Here is a 20,590-nt window from a genome sequence, read left to right on the forward strand (position 1 = left end):
ACTTGGGCTTGAAGATCGGCCCCACCAAGTGTTAATTTTAGGCAATTGTAGATCAAAACGGAGGGATTTTTTGTCCTTCCTTCCGTATTGTCTGTTACATCTTCCCAGGAAATGACTGTTTTAGCCCTAAGCCCTGACCCTCCTTGCTTTATTCCCGAAGGACTGCCTATAGCCCAAGCGATTATGTTGCCAGATGAAACGGAGGAAGAGGATTCAGAATCCTTTGTTATGTGGACCCAGATTATAAGTAAGGACAGGCCTAAAATAACCTGTATCCTAGAGGCTAATGGACAGAGGGTAACTCTTAAGGGAACTGTTGACACTGGATCGGACGTTACTGTAATTTCTACCTCAAGATGGCCCTCAGGGTGGGCACTTACACCAGCTTCTGGAGTCCTTATGGGGATTGGAGGGGAAAGCACTGGTCTGAAAAGCATGAATTTGATCAAGATAGAGGGACCTAAGGGTCGTGTTGCCACCACCAGACCCTTCATAGTGAAAACACGAATGCATGTCGTCCTGTGGGGAAGGGATATTTTAACTGAATGGGGAGCGCGTTTGGAAATGGATTTTTAATTGGGGTCATTGAACAGCGTGGCACCTTGAAAATAACTTGGAAAGATAATACCCCTATCTGGGTAGATCAATGGCCCCTAAATGAGAAAAAATTAGCCGCGCTGCAATCCCTGATATCAGAACAACTTCAAAAAGGACACATAACATTCACCACCAGCCCCTGGAACACCCCCATTTTTGTCATCCAAAAACCACGCAGTGACAAATGGCGACTCCTCCATGATCTCCGGAAAATAAATGAGGTCATAGAGGACATGGGTGCACTTCAACAAGGTCTTCCTTCTCCGGCTATGATCCCTAAAGACTGGTACCTAACAATTATTGACCTTAAAGACTGTTTCTTTGACATTGCATTACACCCTGATGATGCTCCACGTTTTGCCTTTTCCATCCCATCAATCAACAGGGAAGCACCCCTTCAGCGATTCCATTGGGTGGTCTTACCTCAAGGAATGAAAAACAGTCCAACAATATGTCAGTGGTTTGTGGCTAAGATACTAACCCCTGTTCGTAAAGTTCATCCACAGGTGTTGATACTTCACTATATGGATGATATCCTGTTAGCTGCCAAAGATACTGTCACACTGGACACTGCAGTGAAGGATACCATCTCAGCAGTCCAAAAAGCTGGCTTAACCGTTTCAGAAGAAAAGGTGCAGCAAATGCAGCCTTGGAGGTATTTGGGTTATAAAATTTCATCACGAACTATAAAGCCACAACTGCTCCAGCTGGAAGAGAACCCACAAACGTTACATGACATGCAGAGGTTACTTGGTGCTATCACTTGGGTGAGACCCTTATTGGGGATTACAAATCAAGACTTGCAGCCATTATTTGACCTCCTGAAGGGAGATTCGGCCCCAAACTCCCCGAGACACTTGACAGAGGAAGCAAGACACGCCTTGAATAAAGTGTCTTTTGCAATACAAACCCGGCAAGCACACCGGATGGACCCTATGTTGCCTTTCCTATTAGTGGTTCTGGGGAGGGGTCCTCAACTTCATGCCTTAATTTTTCAGTGGGATCCTGAGTTACCTGATCCTTTGTTGATTTTAGAATGGATTTTCCTTTCCCACCAACCCAAAAAGACCATCACTACAAAGCCAGAAATAATAGCTCAGTTAATTATTAAGGCTAGAACACGTTTGCTGTCTTTATCTGGGAGAGACTTTTTGATTATATTTCTGCCTTTGACTTCTTCCTATTTAGATTGGCTCCTGCAACAATCTGAACACCTTCAAATCGCTCTAATAAATTTCCCCGGACAACTTTCTATCCATTGCCCTAAGCATAGACTTCTAAGTTCTGATTTCAATTTATCTCCTAAACCCTTAAGGAGTGATAAGCCCCTCAAAGCCCTCACTTTGTTTACAGACGGGTCAGGAAAATCTCATAAATCTGTAATTACATGGGAAAACCCTATGACAGGTGAGTGGCTGTCAGATATTGAAATTGTTGAAGGCTCACCACAGATTGTTGAATTGGCGGCAGTGGTAAGGGCATTTTGCAAATTCACCGGCCCCGTTAATATTGTTACTGACTCAGCATATGTTGCAGGGATCGTGGAAAGGGCGGAAAATTCGTTGCTGAAGGACATTGCAAATGAACGGTTATATTCTTTACTGAAAAATAGAGTTTTTCTTCTTTCCCAAAGGCAGCACCCTTACTTCATTATGCATATCCGTTCCCACGCTACCCTTCCTGGACCCTTGACACAAGGTAACAATCGAGCTGACACACTTGCCATGACAGCACAAGTAACATTACCTAACATATTTGAGCAGGCAAAGCTTAGCCATACATTCTTCCATCAAAATGCTCCAGCTTTGCATAGAATGTTTGATATTACCAAGGACCAAGCCAAGGCCATTGTAAACACATGCCCTAGTTGCCAAAAACTTTCCCTACCAGCTATTGGAGCAGGAGTCAACCCTAGGGGACTCCATAGTTTACAATTGTGGCAAGCAGATATAACACACTACCCTTCATTTGGTCGTTTCAAATACATCCATCTTTCTATAGATACCTTTTCAGGTGCTATCTTTGCCTCCGCTCACACCAAAGAAACAGCAGCAGATGCTATTAAACATTTTCTCCAAGCATTTGCAATCCTAGGTATCCCCCAAGAAATAAAAACTGATAATGGTCCAGCTTATATTTCACACAAAATAAAACAATTTTTCAATCAGTGGGGAGTCATCCACACCACTGGCATCCCTCACTCCCCCACGGGTCAGTCAATAGTTGAAAGAGCCCATGGTTCCCTCAAAAATCTTTTAGATAAACAAAAAGGGGGAATAGAGATCTTGTCAAACACAGAAGGTTAAGTACAGCATTATATGTCTTTAATTTTTTGAACAATTCGTTTATGGAACCAAACCCTCCAGTTATCCGTCATTTTTCTAATACAACACAGGCTCAACTGAAAGAAAGAGCACCAGTCTTGGTAAAAGATCCTGAAACAAATCAAATCTTAGGGGGACCATTCCAACTAATAACTTGGGGGAAGGGATATGGTTGTGTCTCCACAGATAGGGCACCTCGGTGGATGCCAGCCAAGAACATCAAACCTTACCTACAGCCTTTAAAAGAAGACCTACCAGAGAGTCCCAGTAGTCCAACTCCTAACAACAAGCCTGCAACTACTACTCCTTATGACTGACTATTTCACAGCTCCTCATCGCAAGTCATCGTTGGGACCATGACCTCTGAAAGACTCTCAATCATTGCACTTGTTCTCTTTAATGTCCTACCCTTTGCCAGCAGCAGAATTGTTCAACAGCCAAAACAGAACATTTGGATTACCCTGGCCAACATAACGCACCAAGAGACGTTATGTCTATCTGTTGCCACCCCAGATAACCCCTTTTCAACATGCCTGGTAGGTCTACCAGCAGACGAATGGCCAGTAAATAAAAAGACCATCAATGCCATGCGAGGTAACAGTCCCAAAAGTAAGTTAAAATACAACCCTGTAGACTTTTGGGACTCGTGGGCTCTTGATCTTCCACATGCGCCATTAGAGCCTCAAGAACTGGAACTATTTGGCTCAGTTAAAATGGACTACTGCATCACCTTTCGCTATAAAAAGAGAGTTCAGATGATAAGGGCTAACGGAGGTAAGCCCCAAATCGTGAAAACAGATGAACCAGTGTTGTGGGATGTTTCCCCCCCACCATCCAGGGTATAAAAATGAGAGCCTATGGTGTAATTATACCTCACGACATCCATCTAAATCAAGTGATACTCCTCTGCAGTTACCTCCAGGTACATTTCTTGTTTGTGGGGACAGAGCATGGCCTGCCATTCCGTCTCATATTAAAGGTGGACCATGTAGCCTTGGTAGGCTTACTTTACTAACTCCCAATGTCACAGCACTAATTGGTAATAGCAAAAACAGGAAAAAGTGTTTTGCACATCAATTCCAATCTGACTGTAACAGTAAATTAGAGTTTTGGAATAGGGGACAAAGGATAATCGCCTCTGCTCTTGTACCTTGGGTAGCTGCTTGCACAAGCAGTCACCCAGTTGGGAAGATTGGGATGTTGGTTAAGTAAACAAACCAACGCTACTTCCGTTGCTCTAAGTGATCTTCTGACAGATGTTGACAGTATAAGGCATGCAACATTGCAAAACAGAGCTGCCATAGATTGTTTGCTGTTGGCACAAGGACATGGATGCCAGGACTTCGAAGGCATGTGCTGCATGAACCTTTCTGATCATAGCGAATCTATACACAAAAGTATTCAATCTCTCAAAGATGGAGTCAAAGAGTTACAAATCAATGATGACACGGACTGCTTTAATGGACTCTTGAAAAGTTGGGGAATCAAAGGGTGGGTGTTATCTATAATGAAAACTGGGTTACTTATCTTCATAATTGTTGTTGTTGTACTGTTAATTGTTCCTTGCTTGTTACAATGTTTTTACAAAGTTCTACAAAATCATTTAGCTCTATTTTTATAGTTAAGCAGAAAGGGGGAGATATGGGAATCGAGCTGGCTGACATCCAAAGCCAGACCAGTGTTTTTGGTGAGTTGCCCCTTGGCCCCAGACCTTGGAGGGCATTTGTTTAAGTTTATAACAGTTCCTAAGAAAGTTGTCAAAGGTTTTAAAACTGTTCATGGCAAAGCTTTATAACCCTCATTTCCCATTGGTTGCCTCTATTCCCAGTTATGTCATCCCTTTTCTCCTCCCAGTTCTGGAAAGTTCTTGTATCCTTGTACCCCCATTGGTTTATGTTCACCGCATTGTCCCACCCATCCTACCTTACTGGTTACTGCCCCATATTACTCCTCCCTTGCACCACTTTTCCCTTTACCCATTGGATTCTCACCCTGGACCCACCTCTCATCATCCCTTATAAATACCCGGGATTTTCCCTCAGCCTTGTCTTCTGCCCTTAGCTCTTATAGTGTGTGCACGAGTTTTGGGCCTCGTCCCGCATTTTCTTTTATGATTATTAAAGTATTTAGTTGCAGAATTGTGGTGTGGACCCGTTCCTCATTTCGCCACCTTAGCCCTGATATCAGGGGACCTTTAGAGGTTGGTCGGGGAGACTGCCCTCGAGTCTCGTGCCTTAAGTATCGGAAAATAAAAAACCCCGACAGGAGATGGCTTCTAGATAGGAGTGATGAAGTTCAAATCACGAGTGTATAATGAAATAGAAGTGTGTGCTTTCCAATGGTGATGGGTTTTAAATTGGAGGGTTTTATAATACAGCAATAGGTATGAGACAAAATGGAGGATCTTTGGTGTTGTCTCTTCCAGTTTCCATCTTCCTTCTTCCTCCTCCTTCTTCATGGGTTTCAGGTAGCAGTTTCTGGTTGGTCAGGCAGTGTCACCCTAAGGGACATGGGAATTTAGTTATTGGGTTAAAAGCATCAATGATACAGGTGTTAATTCTCTATTGGACTCTTTAGCTCTAAAAGACCTTGTAGCTACATGTGTCTTCCTTTCCTACAGGGAAAAAGCAACTTTCACCTCCAGGCACCCATGGCCAAAATTTGGGAATCCACCTCCAGAATTCCCTATCTCCAAGAACAGCTCCCAGACAAAAGCTGCCATGACTGACAAGTCTGGCTGGCCTTGGCTTCCTGAGGGCTGGCTCTCATCTGCCTTTTGAAACACTGGGCCTCCGTTTTTTCTTTCCTAATGAAAAGAACTCTTCTTCCATTCAGGCACAACCAAAATTGAGATTCAATCTCCAAAAATCCCTGTGGCCAAGGATTTCCCCCAGATGAAAGGTTCCAGGAGAGACAGGTCTGGCTGGCTTGGCCTAAGGGTGGCCACCTCTCATCTTCTTCCAAAGCACTTGGGCTTTGCAATTTTCTCTCCTATGGATGAAAACATCCATCTCGACCACACGCCCATGGCCAAAATTGGGATTCCAGCTCCAAAACTTCATACATTCAAGGATTTCTCCCAAGTGAAAGCTGCCAGAACAGAGAGCTCTGGATGCCCTTGGTCTCTGGTGGCCGCCTTTCATCTGCTCCTGAAACACTGGTGTTCTGTGCTTTCCTTCCTACAGAAAAGAACTGTCCTTGTCCTCCAGATTTCCATGTCTGAAATTGGTATTCCACCTCTAAAATTCCGTATATCTGGGGATTACTCCCAGACAGAATCTGCAAATAGCAACAGGTCTGGCTGTGCTTGGCCTCTGGTGACTGCCCCACATCTGCCCCTGCAACACGGGGGGTCAGCTGTTTCCTTCCTATGGAGATGGTGGTGACACCTTTGGGAGCCCGTGGCCCCAAGGACATCACTGTGGCACTGCTGGGCTGCATGGTGCCAAGGGGCCGGTGTGAAGCAGCAGGGCTGTGTGGAACCAAGAGGCCATTGTTGCATTACAGGGCCTCGTGCAGCCAAAGGGGCACTGTGATCCTGCAGGGCACCGTGGATCCATGGAGAACATTGTGGCATTGCAAGGCCCCATGGAATCATGGAGACCATTGTGACACTGTGGGCTCCACTTAACCAAAGGGACATTGTGATCCTGCAGAAGCAAGGAGAACGTTCTGACACTGCGGGGCCTCGTGGAACCAAAGGGACATGGAACATTTCTGGCTGGCTGGGAATCCCACAGACCACCTGGCACGTCCAGCTGAATTTAGCATGTCAAGGGCTGCTTCTCATCTGCCCCTGGAGCACTTGGGCTTTTGCCTTTCCTTCCTATGGAAAAGAACCATCTGTCTTTGCTGTTACCCATCGCTGAAATTGGAGCTCCCCCTAAAATATTCCACATATAAAAGGGTTTCTCCAAGGCAAAAGATACAAGACCAGACCACTCCAGCTGGCCTTGTCCTCAGGAGGTGACCTCTCATCCACCCGTGAAACACTGGTGCACTCTTCCTTCCTTTATACGGAAAGGAATCTTGCTTCTCCTCCAGGGGCCATGGCCAGAACAGGCATGTGGCCTCCAAAATTCCACATATCCAAGAATTGCTCCCAGATGGAATTATGCAGGACAGAGAGGTCTGGCTGCCTTGTTCCTCCAGTGTTTTTTGTAGATTATGAGCAGAATCTTTTCAATAGCAAACACCTTGGAGAGGGCCCAGAGATCACCCAAGGTGGGGTTGGGTGGCTTTGGGCACAAGACCACGATACAGAGACAAAGGAGTTCTGTGCTCAGTGGAGTTGAAACTAAAGTTGAAAGGAGAGCCTAGACTGGACCCAAGGAGAAAGGAATTTTTCTTCCAGGGCAGGGCTGTGGTGCAACACATCTCCCAGAAGGAGTCTGGAGCAGCCCAAGGCTTTGTGTGTGCAGGCAGAGGCAGGCAGGACGCAGAGCTGTCAGCAAAGGAAGGGGCCAGCCAGGTGGGGCAGCCGGGGGATGAGGACAGCCTGCAGGGACAGAGGGGCAGGGCATGGACACCGTAGGACAGCCTGGGCTGCAGAGGGCACAGGGATGGGCAGCAGCTGAAAGGCCCTGCCAGAGCCAAGTGCTGCAGCACTTTGGCCATGGCTGCTGGCCCTGGGCCCTTGGCCAGCAGGGGACAAGTGAGCCTTGCTGTGCTGGGGCCTCATTGCCTCCTTGTCCCTGCTCAGCAGCCTGGCAGGGGCCGCCCCATGGTGCTGCCCTTGGCATTGCACATCCCCAGAGCCCAGTGCCCCGGGAAGAGCCCTGAGCAAGGAGGGAGGGACAGGATCTGCCTTGCCAGGGGCTGGGGCTCAGCCCTTGGCCCTTGGCACTCCTGAGACACATCCAGGTTTGCTCAGCATCACAGACACCTTTGCTTTGTTTGTCCCCTCCTGTCATCACTGTGCCACCAGTGTTCTGCTCTAACTGGAACCTGGGACACTTACTCAGTTGTGTCCCTCAGTGGAATCCATTAAAACTTCAGGTAAGTTTAGAGTTCTCTTTTAGTTTTGAGTTCTTGAGAAGTTTGTTGAACACTCTCTGAGGGACTGAGTCCGATGTAAACAGCACCCAGTCCCCAAGAGAGTCATTAAAGTCCTTGTGCTGTGTCTGTGCATCTGAGATGGGTTGAGCTCCTGGCACAGAGGCATCTCCCACGGTAAATCAAGGAAAGCTTCAAAAAGACATTTCTGCTGAGGAGCAGCTCCTCTCCCAGCCCAGCAGGGCTGAGGGCACTGCCTGCAGGCACTGAGGGGACAGGAGCCAGGCACAGACAGGATAAAGGCAATCAGGACTGGGAAGACATTGAGCTGAGACTTCACTTGGGGAAACATCTTCACAGGTGTGGACATGGTGAGTCTGTGGGTGCAGGGCAATGTCCCCTGTGCTCCTGGAGGGATCTCCTGCAGCCAGCACAGCCCACAGCCTGGGGGATGTGTCAGGAGGACTCTGCCAGTGCTGCTGCCAGGGATGGCTGCAGGGGCTGAAGTTGGGGCTGCAGCCAGGGCTGCCCAGGGCTGTCCTGCAGAGCAGCTCCTGCAGCCCTCAGGGCTCTTGGCCAGCCCAGGGCATGTGCCACCTGCCAGGGACAGCTCTCAGCCTGCCTGGCAGCTCCCCATGGACTGTGGGCAGAAGCTGGAGGTGGAAGGAGCCATCCCCCATCAGGGCAGATTCCTCCTGCTCTGGAGATGCTGCTGCATGGCCAGGGCTGCTCTCAGCTCTCTCCTCAAGGCAAGGCAAAGGGGCTGTCAGGTGTGTCTGTGTCCCTGAGACTCCTGCACTGTCCCACGGGGCATCAGCAGATGTGCCTCAGATCTGCCTCACAAAGTGCCTCCTCCTCAGCCTGCTCTGCCTACAGACAGCAGCAGCAGCACCTTGGCTTGCAGCATCTCAGTTTGTCTGAGCTGCCCTTCAGGCCCTGCTGCCAGGGAGATGCCCCTGGGCAGTGCCCTGTGCTGGGAGGGGTCTGCAGGGCAGAACTGAGCCCCCAGGGCTGGGCTGGGCTCTGAGAGCACTGGCAGGGAAAAGCCTTGGATAGAGGGAAACAGCTCCCATAATAGACACAACTCTGTGCAACAGAGAGCTAGAGCATCCCCGGATATCCCTTTCTCTGTCCATCTGCACAGAGAAAAAGAAAAGAGTTCAGAGAAAATTATTTTGGAATTTTACCCTTGACACCGGCTACCTTATTTTTCAAGCACATTTTTAAGTGCAATGACTCCAAAACAGAGGGTGGTGTAATGAGCAAATGGCACAGGGAGTCCTGTTATCTCTCTGGAGGCCAAAGTGTTCAGGATGAGAGCAATGTTGAATATAAGGCAGTAAATCAGCAGCAGCAGACCCCAAAATCAAAAAGTTAATCAAAGCTACTCCCCTGGAAGAACAATATTTTGAGGGGATTCTAAATCATATCACATAGAACTGAGTTATTGTCATTCTCTTCCTTGAACAGACCCCAGGGCCCAGAGTGCAGAAATGTCCAACAGCAGCTCCATCAGGCACTTCCTCCTGCTGGCATTGGCAGACACGCGGCAGCTGCAGCTCCTGCACTTCTGCCTCTTCCTGGGCATCTCCCTGGCTGCCCTCCTGGCCAACGGCCTCATCATCAGCGCCGTAGCCTGCGGCCACCACCTGCACACCCCCATGTTCTTCTTCCTGCTCAACCTGGCCCTCACTGACCTGGGCTCCATCTGCACCACTGTCCCCAAAGCCATGCACAATTCCCTCTGGCACACCAACAACATCTCCTACTCTGCATGTGCTGCTCAGGTGTTTTTCATTACCTTCTTCATCTCAGCAGAGTTGTCCCTCCTGACCATCATGTGCTACGACCGCTACGTGTCCATCTGCAAACCCCTGCACTACGGGACCCTCCTGGGCAGCAGAGCTTGTGCCCACATGGCAGCAGCTGCCTGGGCCAGTGCCTTTCTCAATGCTCTGCTGCACACAGCCAATACATTTTCCCTGCCCCTGTGCCAGGGCAATGCCCTGGGCCAGTTCTTCTGTGAAATCCCCCAGATCCTCAAACTCTCCTGCTCACACTCCGACCTCAGGGAACTTGGGCTCATTGCTGTTGGTGTCCTTTTAGGACTTGGCTGTTTTGTGTTCATTGTTTTCTCCTATGTGCAGATCTTCAGGGCTGTGCTGAGGATCCCCTCTGAGCAGGGAAGGCACAAAGCCTTTTCCACCTGCCTCCCTCACCTGGCCGTGCTCTCTCTGTTCCTCAGCACTGGTTTTTTTGCCTACCTGAAGCCCCCCTCCATCTCCTCCCCATCCCTGGATCTGGCCCTGTCAGTTCTGTACTCAGTGGTGCCTCCAGCCCTGAACCCCCTCATCTACAGCCTGAGGAACCAGGAGCTCAAGGCTGCACTGTGGACACTGATGACTGGATGGTTTCACAAACAGTGAACTTTGCCAATTTCTGTGAGTTGCCATTTTCTCCTAGTCACTTGTAATATAAATCATTTTTGAGAATTCTTTCTTTTCCTTCATTGCCAGAAGTTTTTACCTTTTAGTCTAATAATTTGTGCACAAAATCATGCCCATATTTGTGATATATTTTTGTCTCTCCTCCTTTGCTCTGGCCCAGACTCTGTCCAGGACGGGCTCTGCTCTCTGTAGCTTTAAATTAACTGAAGGATCTCCCTATCTTTTTTTTTTTTTACTGCAGATGTCCTTTCCTTGGAGCTTCCTTCTGCTCCCTTCTCTAGAGCTGCAGCAGCAATATCTGTGTGCAGAGGTGGGGGCAGGTCAGGGGTGGCACAGCAGCTCGGCTCCTGATGGCCACACCATTCCTCATCCATTAATATTTTTACAACAAAAAAAAAAACTTTACAATATTCTTAAAAAAAAAACCTATATATATATACAAATCATACCAAAATTACACAATTTACCATAACAAAACTACAAAAAAATTCAAAAAACAAATCCCAAAAAACCCCAACAAAATTAATATAAATCATAGTTTAACCATTCCCCATAACTATACCTCACCCTCTTATCATCTCTAACCAAACTAATAATATTACTAATTTTAAATTATCATTTAAACCATATATTCTTAACAAAATAATTACTATTATAAAAATCCACCTAAAAACTACCCATTTAATACTCATCCAAACTAAATATAAACCAACAAAAACCCCCCAATCTTAACTAAAACTCGAATTCTAGATCATCAAAAAATTACAACAGTTCAATAAACAAAATAAAAAATAATAAAACAAAATGCAATCAATATTTATTCACCAACCTAATTAACAAAAAAACCCCAACAAGATATACATTACCCAAAATCTAACTATAAACATAAAACCTAACTTCAAACATGAAGCCTAAATACAACCCTCCAATAAAATAAACAAAAAAAATTAAAAAATCCTAATAATTTTATAAGAAATAAGAAATGGGCCCACACTGATCCCTGCAGGACACCACTGCACACACGCTGCATGTGGCACCATTCCCCACCACTCTCTGGGCCCCGATGTCCATCCAGTTCTTAGCCCAGGGAGGGGTGAACCGCTCCAAGCCACAGGCTTCAGCTTTTCCAGGGAATGCTGTGGGATAGGGGGTCAAAGGCTAAAGTTCAAGTAGACAACATCCACAGCCCTCCCTGTATCCACCAGGCCCTGTCAGAAAACTCCTGGTGGGCAGGAGCTGGGCAGGAGGCAGCCGTGTGCCCTGGCAGCGAGGCAGGGCAGGAGCACCCAGGGCTGTGGGACCAGGACATCAAGGACGTGGATTATCCAGGGCACTGGGGCCTGGTTTGGGTTGCCCAGGGCAGGAAAGATGTCTGGCAGCTGGAGCAGGGTGAGGGAAGGGCCTCCAAGGTGGGGCTGGAGCCCTTTGGCTGTGAGCAGAGGCTGAGGGAGCTGGGCTTGTCCAGCCCGGAGCAGGGAAGGCTGAGGGGCTCCTCATCCCAGCCTGGCAGTGCCAGCCAGGAGCTGATGGAGAACACAGAGCCAGGATCTTCACCGGGGGCCCTGGGGGGAGACAAAAGACAATGGGTGGAAAGGGGGAAAGAGGGGAGATCAGACAGGACATGTGGAAAACCTTTGTTCCCATGGGCTCAGACAGGTTCTCAGATAATGCCCTATCACTCTTCTTTGGGATAATCAAATTCAGATCACATCTGGCCTTAAACCACTTGGTCTGACCCAGTTTCTGACAGCTTGGGCTGCAGACTTGCTGAGGTCCCTTCCATCCTCAGCACCTTGATGATCCTGGAACAATGCTGCGCTCGATTTTGGAATGGGCCAGAGCAGATTTTTATGGGACAGGAGCCCTCTGGGGGTGTAGGGAACCTGACACTTGCAAGGTGCATGAACACATCTCACTAGCTGGGGCATTTGAGTACTTGAAGAAATATCCATGTCTTCCCACCAGGAGAGAACAGAAATTTCCTGGATATGTACTGATGACAGGAAAAGAAATCCTGCTCTTCCCCTCTACCTGTGTTACTACTATGCTGTCTATTATTTCATGTCCCTCTCCATTTGGGTGTTACCCGCTCTCCTGTTTAAATGGCCATGTCTAAGGATGTCTCTTCACTAGACCAGATGGTTCTATGGCTTTCCCATTGCTCCCAGATTTCCTTCTCCACTTGTTCTCTGATAATTTCACATCAGTCTTAGTTGTGTTTTCATTTGTAATAGAATCACCCTTTCTAATTTCTTTTTCTAAAACTGTTTCTGAATGGAAATCCCTTGTGCATGGTGGACATATCTGATACTGGTTTGACATTGCACAGAGCTGAGGGAAGAATTCTGATGTTTATTAAATTATAACATTGATACACTTCTTATGTTGGCATACGAAGAGAAGCCTTCCTGTGCCTCTGAGTCTCAGCAGTTCCTGACCCCCAAAGGACACAAACCTGATGAGCTCTGGTGCCCACTGCACTGGTGGCTCTTGCACCTCCCTCCACAGCCACAGCAGAGCTCCCTTGTCCCACAAAGTCCCTGGCAATGCAGGCATGAAGGAAACAGGACAGGCTGTGGGGATCAGGGGCAGGGCACGGCCAGGGATTTGGGGTGGTTGTGAGCCCAGGGCAGGAGCCGGCCCTTGGCCTTGCTGAAGCTCATCCAATTGTCCTGGGCCCATGGCTCCAGCCTGGCCAGATCCCTGTGCAGAGCTTGCTGCCCTGCAGCACAGCCACACTCCCAGCCAGCTTGGGCTCCCCTGGACACTGACTCAGGGTGCCCTCCATGGCCTGGTCCACATCAGCAAGGAACACATTGAACTGCCCTGGCCCCAGTCCTGAGCCCTGGGGACACCCCTGCATGTGGCTCCATTGCCCAGCACTCCTTGGGCTGCACTTGTGTTTGCCATGGAGCTGGGCCTGCCTTGGCTTCTGTTTGCTGACCCCAAATGAACATCCCTCTGTGTCTGGGGCAGCTCCTTCTCCAAGGAAAGCAGCTGGGACTTGGTGCCAAGGAGCTGAAAGCTGCAGGCACAGCCTGGACTGGAGGAAGCTCAGATTTGCACTGCGCTGCTCTGAGTGCCAGGGCTTGGATGAGGGAAATGGTGGGATGGGGGTAGGGGCAGAGTGTGATTGATTGTCAGCCATAAAGGGTCTGGATGTTCATATCTGTTCAGAGTGCATGAGGAGGTGCTGGAGATCAATATCAACTGGAGATTGCTGATATCAGTTTATAAATATGAAAATAAAAAATATGAAAAATTGTCTTCTCTCTTTTTATTTTGAAATGAAATCTATTTTGATTTGAGTGAAAGCTTAGACAAGTCCTGGCTCATGCTCCCATTTTTGGCAGTAGCTCTGTTTCAGGATACCTGATCCCCAAATTCCTCTTGCTCACAAGTTCTGGAGAATGGAAATTTATTAACAGACAAGAGACTTTAAAAGGACTACTTACTGCCCAGGATAAACAAAAGAAGTACAGGTAGATACAAACGCAGTGCACAATAAAGTTACCTATATTACAGCTAGTGAAGAAATAGCAGAGATCAGGAGTCAATGTAACTTACCACTGAACTGATGAGGGAGTGCACATGGAGCCCTTTCACTCAGCTTCCAGAAAAGGAAACACAAAGATTCATCCAGACTTGGGAGTGAAGCCCTACCTGTTTCCAGGGACTATGCTCAAGAGTTTTGTATAGTGAAAATTTTGTTCATATTTAATAGTTTTTAAAGTGAAGTGTGTGTCACTCAGAAATTCAAGGCTTATCTCCCTCCCTTCAGTCTGCTCTCAAGGCAGGATGTTCATGGGCAGCTGGGAATTCCACCTCCCTGGCACCAGAGAGAACTCAGCACAGGACAGATGTCCAGCCTGGGTTATGTCAGCAATTGCTGAGAGGGGGAAGATGCCCTGAGTGATGGCCCAGCTGATGGACAGAACAGATGAGCTGTGCTGTGCCACAGGGGAAGTCCTGCTGCAGGAACCTCATGGAACCAGGGGGCTGTTGTGACATTGTGATGGCTCCTGGAACCAAGGAGAGAGACCATGGTGACACCAATGAACCTCCTGGAACCAAGGAGAGAGACCATGGTGACACCAATGAACCTCTTGGAACCAAGGAGATAGACCATGGTGACACCAATAAACCTCATGGAACAAAAGAGAGACCATGGTGACACCAATGAACAACATGGAACCAAGGAGAGAGACCATGGTGACACCAATGAACCTCCTGGAACCAAGGAGTTCAAAGGTCTCAAACATTCTTTCCAGGGTTCTGCCTTGGGGAAGGGGAACCTCCTTGGTGGCACCTTGGGCTGGCACACACCTGAGGAGTGTGTCTGTTTTTATATCTGGAAAGTTAGGAATTCTATGTTCTTCTAAAAAAAGTAAAGGAAAATCCTGTCTCTGTCTGAGTGCAGCCAGTTCTCCAAGCAAAGCATGTCCCAAATGAGGGAGGACAGACAGGATGGAGTTGGGGAATATGGAGCAAGGTTGTCCACACTGGGTCAGACCTCAAGTCACAGCTCCTCTGAGCAGGCCAGACCTCCTGAGGAGAGACCCTGGATCAATATCAGTCACAGAGTGCTGCAGTCAACTCTGCTCTAAACAGAGCAGTATTAAAAACCATTCATTCAAAATAGGAATGGATATTTCTTAGAAGCTCTTTGAAATATTTCTCCCTAAGTGGATTTGAAAACCTTCCTGATGAACTGCACCAGGCCAGAGGGAAATCAAGGCAGAGCCATGGTTTGTCAGGAGTTCCTTGATCACAATGAGCTCCGTGGTGCATTTGGTGCTGCGCCCTTGAACCTCAGAGCCTGACAGGACATTGCACAAACCTTTCTAGGAGTCCAAGTCAGAATAAATGCCAAGAAAATAATGCTAAAAAAAAAATAATGCCAGAAAAAAACCCCAAAGTGTCTCAAAGCATTAATGGGTCCCACAAAGGTCTATCTCTAACACAGGATCCTCATGGACACCTTGGAAGGGAGAACTGGAGGCCATGATTCTCCAAAAACCTCCCAGACTCAGAGAAGAAAGGACAAAGGAAATTACCTCAAAAAAATGAAGTACCTTCAAGCATTAATGAGCGCCACTGAGTGTTGTTACTGAGAAAGGCTCTCAAGAGACTAATTACAGCAGACAATTGGAGGCCATGATTGCACAAAGCTCTCAGAGACTCCAAGGCAAGAACAAAACCCCAAGTTCATGGAAAAACCTGCAGTCCCTGGGAGCATGAAGGAGCCCCCAGGGCCATTCCTGACCAAGGCTCCCCAGGGACTGGTCCCAGCAGATCCCTGAGGACACTGGCATGTGGGGGGATGATGAGGGCGGGACAAGGGCTGACATGCTGTTGGGTTGGTCAAATGATCAACAGCAGTCCTTGGTTACAATTGTGGTGCTGGACTCTGGTGGATCCATCTCCTCTCAGCAGTACCTGGTGGTTTTTAAGGGAAACATGGGAGGATAATCACCCTCCACCTGAACAAGTTTAAAGCCTAGAGAAACTCTGAACTGGTCAGAATGCTGGACCATCTTCCTGCTCCCTCCACTCATCACTCTGCCTCACAGAACATGCTCTGGTCTCCCTGAGGGGAGCAGAACTGGTGAGATTTCAGATATCCAGAAATACCAGGAGAGATATGGGGGAAGTTTACAAATCTACTCTTAAACTCTTAAAATGTAAATTGTGTCTATGTGTGTGTTAGAGGAGAGGATGTCAGGGAAATGGTTTCGATTTCAGTTACAGGTGTGTCCTCTATCTCTTCACTGTCCCTTTCTCCATGACAGAACCCAATGCCCAGAGTGCAGAAATGTCCAACAGCAGCTCCATCAGGCACTTCCTCCTGCTGGCATTGGCAGACACGCAGCAGCTGCAGCTCCTGCACTTCTGCCTCTTCCTGGGCATCTCCCTGGCTGCCCTCCTGGCCAACGGCCTCATCATCAGCGCCGTAGCCTGCGGCCACCACCTGCACACCCCCATGTTCTTCTTCCTGCTCAACCTGGCCCTCACTGACCTGGGCTCCATCTGCACCACTGTCCCCAAAGCCATGCACAATTCCCTCTGGCACACCAACAACATCTCCTACTCTGCATGTGCTGCTCAGCTGTTTCTGGTTTTCTTCTTTCTTGGAACAGAATTTTCCCTCCTGACCATCATGTGCTACGACCGCTACGTGTCCATCTGCAAACCCCTGCACTACGGGACCCTCCTGGGCAGCAGAGCTTGTGCCCACATGGCAGCAGCTGCCTGGGCCAGTGCCTTTCTCCATGCTCTGCTGCACACAGCCAATACATTTTCCCTGCCCCTGTGCCATGGCAATGCCCTGGGCCAGTTCTTCTGTGAAATCCCACAGATCCTCAAGCTCTCCTGCTCACACTCCTACCTCAGGGAACTTGGGCTCATTGCTGTTAGTCTATATTTGGTGTTTTGCTGTTTTGTGTTCATTGTTTTCTCCTATGTGCAGATCTTCAGGGTTGTGCTGAGGATCCCCTCTGAGCAGGGAAGGCACAAGGCCTTTTCCACCTGCCTCCCTCACCTGGCTGTGATCTCCCTTTTTGTTATTACTGCCACATTTACCCACATGAAGCCCCCCTCCATCTCCTCCCCAACCCTAGACATGGTGGTTTCTGTTCTGTACTCAGTGGTGCCTCCAGCCACGAACCCCCTCATCTACAGCCTGAGGAACCAGGAGCTCAAGGCTGCAGTGTGGACACTGATGACTAGATGGCGTATGAAACAGTAAGCTTCTTGGCACTTTCTGCTAATCACTTGCAATAAAAATCATATTTCATACTTCTTGCGGGTTTCATATTGGGCAATCTTTGTGTTTATTTTATAGTTGCAATATAGTCCACAAAGAAAAGCCATTCTCTCTGCAATTTCTCATTTTGATTCTCTCCACCTTCATTGTGGCCCACAGACCACATCAATGAGGGCATGCACTTTTGGTGGTTTTAAACGAACTAATGGATCTCTCTCCCAGCAGAGTTTTCAACAGAGATCCCCCTTTTGTTCCCTTCTCTGGAGCTGCAGCAGCAATGTCTGTGCGCAGAGCTGGGGCAGATCAGTGCTGACACAGCAGCTGTGCCCAGCAGCAGCAGCAGCAGCACTTGGTGTTGCCAGTGCTGCTCCCGTGCCACTGCCCCGCTGCCCTCCTGCCCCTGGTGTTGCTGCAGGGCCTGAGTGCTCTCGGGGCCGGGCACAGCCCTGGGGGTGGCAGTGCCAGGGCTGCAGCAGGGACAGGCCATGGGCACTGCTGGGGCAGCGCTGACACCTCAGGGCAGGGCCTGGGGGCTGGAGGCTCCTTGCCCAGGCTCTCTCCAGAACACCTGGCCAGGCCAACGCTGAGCACAGAAAAGCCCCGGGAGCAGCCCCAGGCTGGCCGTGGGCAGGCTGGGCCCAAACAGCATGGCTGGTGCTCTGCAAGGTCCCTGCAAGGGGAGAGCCTGGCAAGGAGCAGCAGAGCAGGGGCTGATCCATCCCCAGTGCGCTGGACACCCCAGGGCAGCGTCCCAGAGCGTCCTCGTGCACCTGCCAACAACATCCCCCCTCTGCAGCCCTGGCCTCTCCCCCAGCTCACACAGGTGCCCCATCCTTGCAGGCACACACACGGCAGCACTGCCTCAGGAGCCCCTGTTTGCATTGCACAGAGCTGGCGTCAGCACCGCCATGGTGCTGCTGTGGGCAGAGGGACCTGAGGGAGCACAAATGCCATCAGCCCCTGGGGCCAGCAAGGGCTGCGGGACCAGAGGGAAACCACTCAGGTTTGTCGTGGCCTCTGAAGTCAGACAGAAAGTTTGTTCCAATGAGCTGTGACTTTCCTGTCCCACTGCAGACGTTGCTGCTCAGAGCCAGGGCTGCCTGGCAGCCACCCCCAGACTGCCCTGAGCATTTCCTTTGCTTCACATTTCCTTTCTTTAGTCTTTCCTTATCCAGATTTCTTCCTCTTGCCCTCCCTGTGCCCTCCCATGCAATCAGTCCATCCCTGTTTGCCCTTTCCTCTCTGGCCCCACTCCCCATTTCAGTTCCTGAGCTAGCTCAATAGGAACATCCCTTAAGGAGCAGAATCAACCTCCAAGTGCTTCAGGAATTGTCTGCAGGGTCCTGCAGTGCCTGGTGCTGCTCTTTCCAGAGGCACCCCAGGCCAGGGGGGCACATCTGGGCTGGTGTGTCTGGCTGTGGGGCTCCCTGTTGTGGGCAATGAGGAGGGGCTGGAGAGGCTCTGCAGGACTGACAGGATGGGCTTTGGGGGCTGTGAGGAGAAGCTGAGGGACCTGAGCTGCTGCACCTTCTGAGGAGGAGGTCCAGGGCTCATCCTGCAATTGCTGCAGGGGTGGTTTCAGACAATCACAGATTGAGCAGGGCTGGAAAAGACCTTGGAGATCATCAAGTCCCGTCTATTCCCTGACTCCACCTTGTCTCCACTGAGCCTCCTGTTGTCCAGGATAAAGGATAGCAGCTCCTTCAGCTGCTCCTCCCAGGACTTGTGTTCCAGAGCCCTCACCAGCCTTGTTGCCCCCCTCTGTTACTGCTCCAGCCCCTCCATGTCCTTCCTATAGTGGGGGGCTCAGAACTGGACACAGCACTCCAGGTGCTGCCCAACCAGTGCTGAGTACAGGTGAAGAATCACTGTCCTACTCCTGCTGGCTAGGAGCAGGGCAGTGCCAACATTCCCCCCTCTGGGACACCACAGCTGTGGCAGACCCAACATTCCATCCCTGGAAATGCTCCATGAGAAGCTTCCAGTCAACGCAACTGACTGGCCACTGAGCACCCCCAGCCTGGCCTGATGTGGATTCCTCTGCACGCAGCTCAGGCAAGATCCCCTTGGAGAACTTCACTTTTCCACAGACAAGTGCCCCCAGGTCCCTTTCTGCCTGGCCCCTCTCCAGCCACTCTGTCCCCAGCCTGGAGCACTGAAGGGGTTCTTGTGGTCAAGGTGCAGGGCTCTGCACTTGCTCTTGTTAAACCTCACCTTGTTGGATTTGGGCCCTGGATCCAGCCTGTCCAGGTCCCTCTGCAGAGCTCTCCCACCCTCCAGCACATCCACACTCACACCCAGCTTGGTGCCAATTGCACATTTGCTGATGGTGCACTCAATGCCCTCATCCAGATCATCAATGCACATATTGATATCCACGCTGGCTGCCTCTGATCCCTCAGCCATCCTGGAGGTGCCCTGTGGTGGCACTCAAGGTGATCTGTTCCATCACCTCACCAGGCACCCAGCTCAGGCTGACAGGCCTGGAGTTCCCCAGATCCTCCTTCCAGCCCTTCCTGGGGATGGGGTCACATTGGCACCTCCAGTCCTCTGGGACCTCCCTGCTGAGCCAGGACTGATGAGAAATGATGGACAGCAGCTTGGGGACCTCATCCACCAGCTGCCTCATCCCCCTAGCATGGATCCCATCTGCTCCCAGAGACACCTGTGAGCATCTGAATGGCTCAGCAGGTCCCCAGCTGCTTCCTCCTGGATTACAGGGTTCTGTTCTGCTCCCTGTCCCCATCCACCAGCTCAGGAGAGCACTGGTCCTGAGAACAACCTGTCTTATTGTTGAAAACTGAGGCAAAAAATGTGTTAAGTACTTCAAACCTTTCCTCATCTTCAGTTAGTATATTCACCACTGCAGCCAATAAAGAGATAAGGTTCTCCTTGTCCCTGCTTTTGCTGTTAATGCAGTTATAAAAATATTTTTCATTATTTTTCACTGGCGTTGCCAGGTTAAGCTCTAATGGAATTTTCACCTCTCTGCTTTTCTTTCTGCATGACCTAAAGACATCTTTAAACACTACCTGAGCTTCCTTTCCCTCTGTCCAAAAGTGACGCACCTTCTTCTTCCCCCGAGTTCCTGGAAAAAGCTCTGTGCCCAACCAGGCCAGACATTTTCCTCACTAGCTCACATTCTGGAACACAGGGACAGTGTGCTCCTGCTCCTTCAATATTTCTTTCTTGAACTGTGGCCATGCTTCATGGACCACTTTGTTATTAAGAAATGTTCCCTTTAAAAAATCAGTACCTGAATTTGTTATTCTCCAAATCTGCATCCTGAAGAGTATGAAGACTTCTCTCCATAATTCAAGTGTAAAAGTTTTGTTGCTGCCCCTCTTTCTTTCACAGAATATTTAAAAACGCAATAATTTCATGGTCCCTGTACCCCAAACAGACTCTCACCACCACATCACATAACCTCCCACCAGCCCTTCTCCCTTTGTGAACAGCAG

At 49.3% G+C, this 20,590-nt stretch overlaps 2 protein-coding genes across 2 annotated transcripts; both read left to right on the top strand.

Annotated features, from left to right (window-relative positions):
- Positions 1-9,409: 9,409 nt before the first annotated feature.
- On the top strand, positions 9,410-11,635 carry LOC134057386 (olfactory receptor 14A16-like). The gene has a single exon (XM_062514375.1). The coding sequence runs from the start codon at positions 9,410-9,412 to the stop codon at positions 10,340-10,342; it is 933 nt and encodes a 310-aa protein (XP_062370359.1). The 3' UTR covers positions 10,343-11,635.
- Positions 11,636-16,559: 4,924 nt separating this feature from the next.
- Positions 16,560-19,523, top strand: LOC134057414 (olfactory receptor 14J1-like; the record flags this gene model as incomplete). Its single annotated transcript, XM_062514402.1, has 2 exons — positions 16,560-17,012; positions 19,482-19,523. Coding segments are annotated over 2 exons (495 nt in total), but the record flags the coding sequence as incomplete, so codon positions are not given.
- Positions 19,524-20,590: the final 1,067 nt, after the last annotated feature.

This window comes from Cinclus cinclus, unplaced genomic scaffold, assembly GCF_963662255.1.
Source record: "Cinclus cinclus unplaced genomic scaffold, bCinCin1.1 SCAFFOLD_32, whole genome shotgun sequence".
Classification (NCBI taxonomy): domain Eukaryota; kingdom Metazoa; phylum Chordata; class Aves; order Passeriformes; family Cinclidae; genus Cinclus; species Cinclus cinclus.

Coding starts and splice junctions, on each gene's coding strand:
- LOC134057386 (XM_062514375.1), top strand. CDS start 9,410: ATGTCCAACAGCAGCTCCATCAGGCACTTCCTCCTGCTGGCATTGGCA.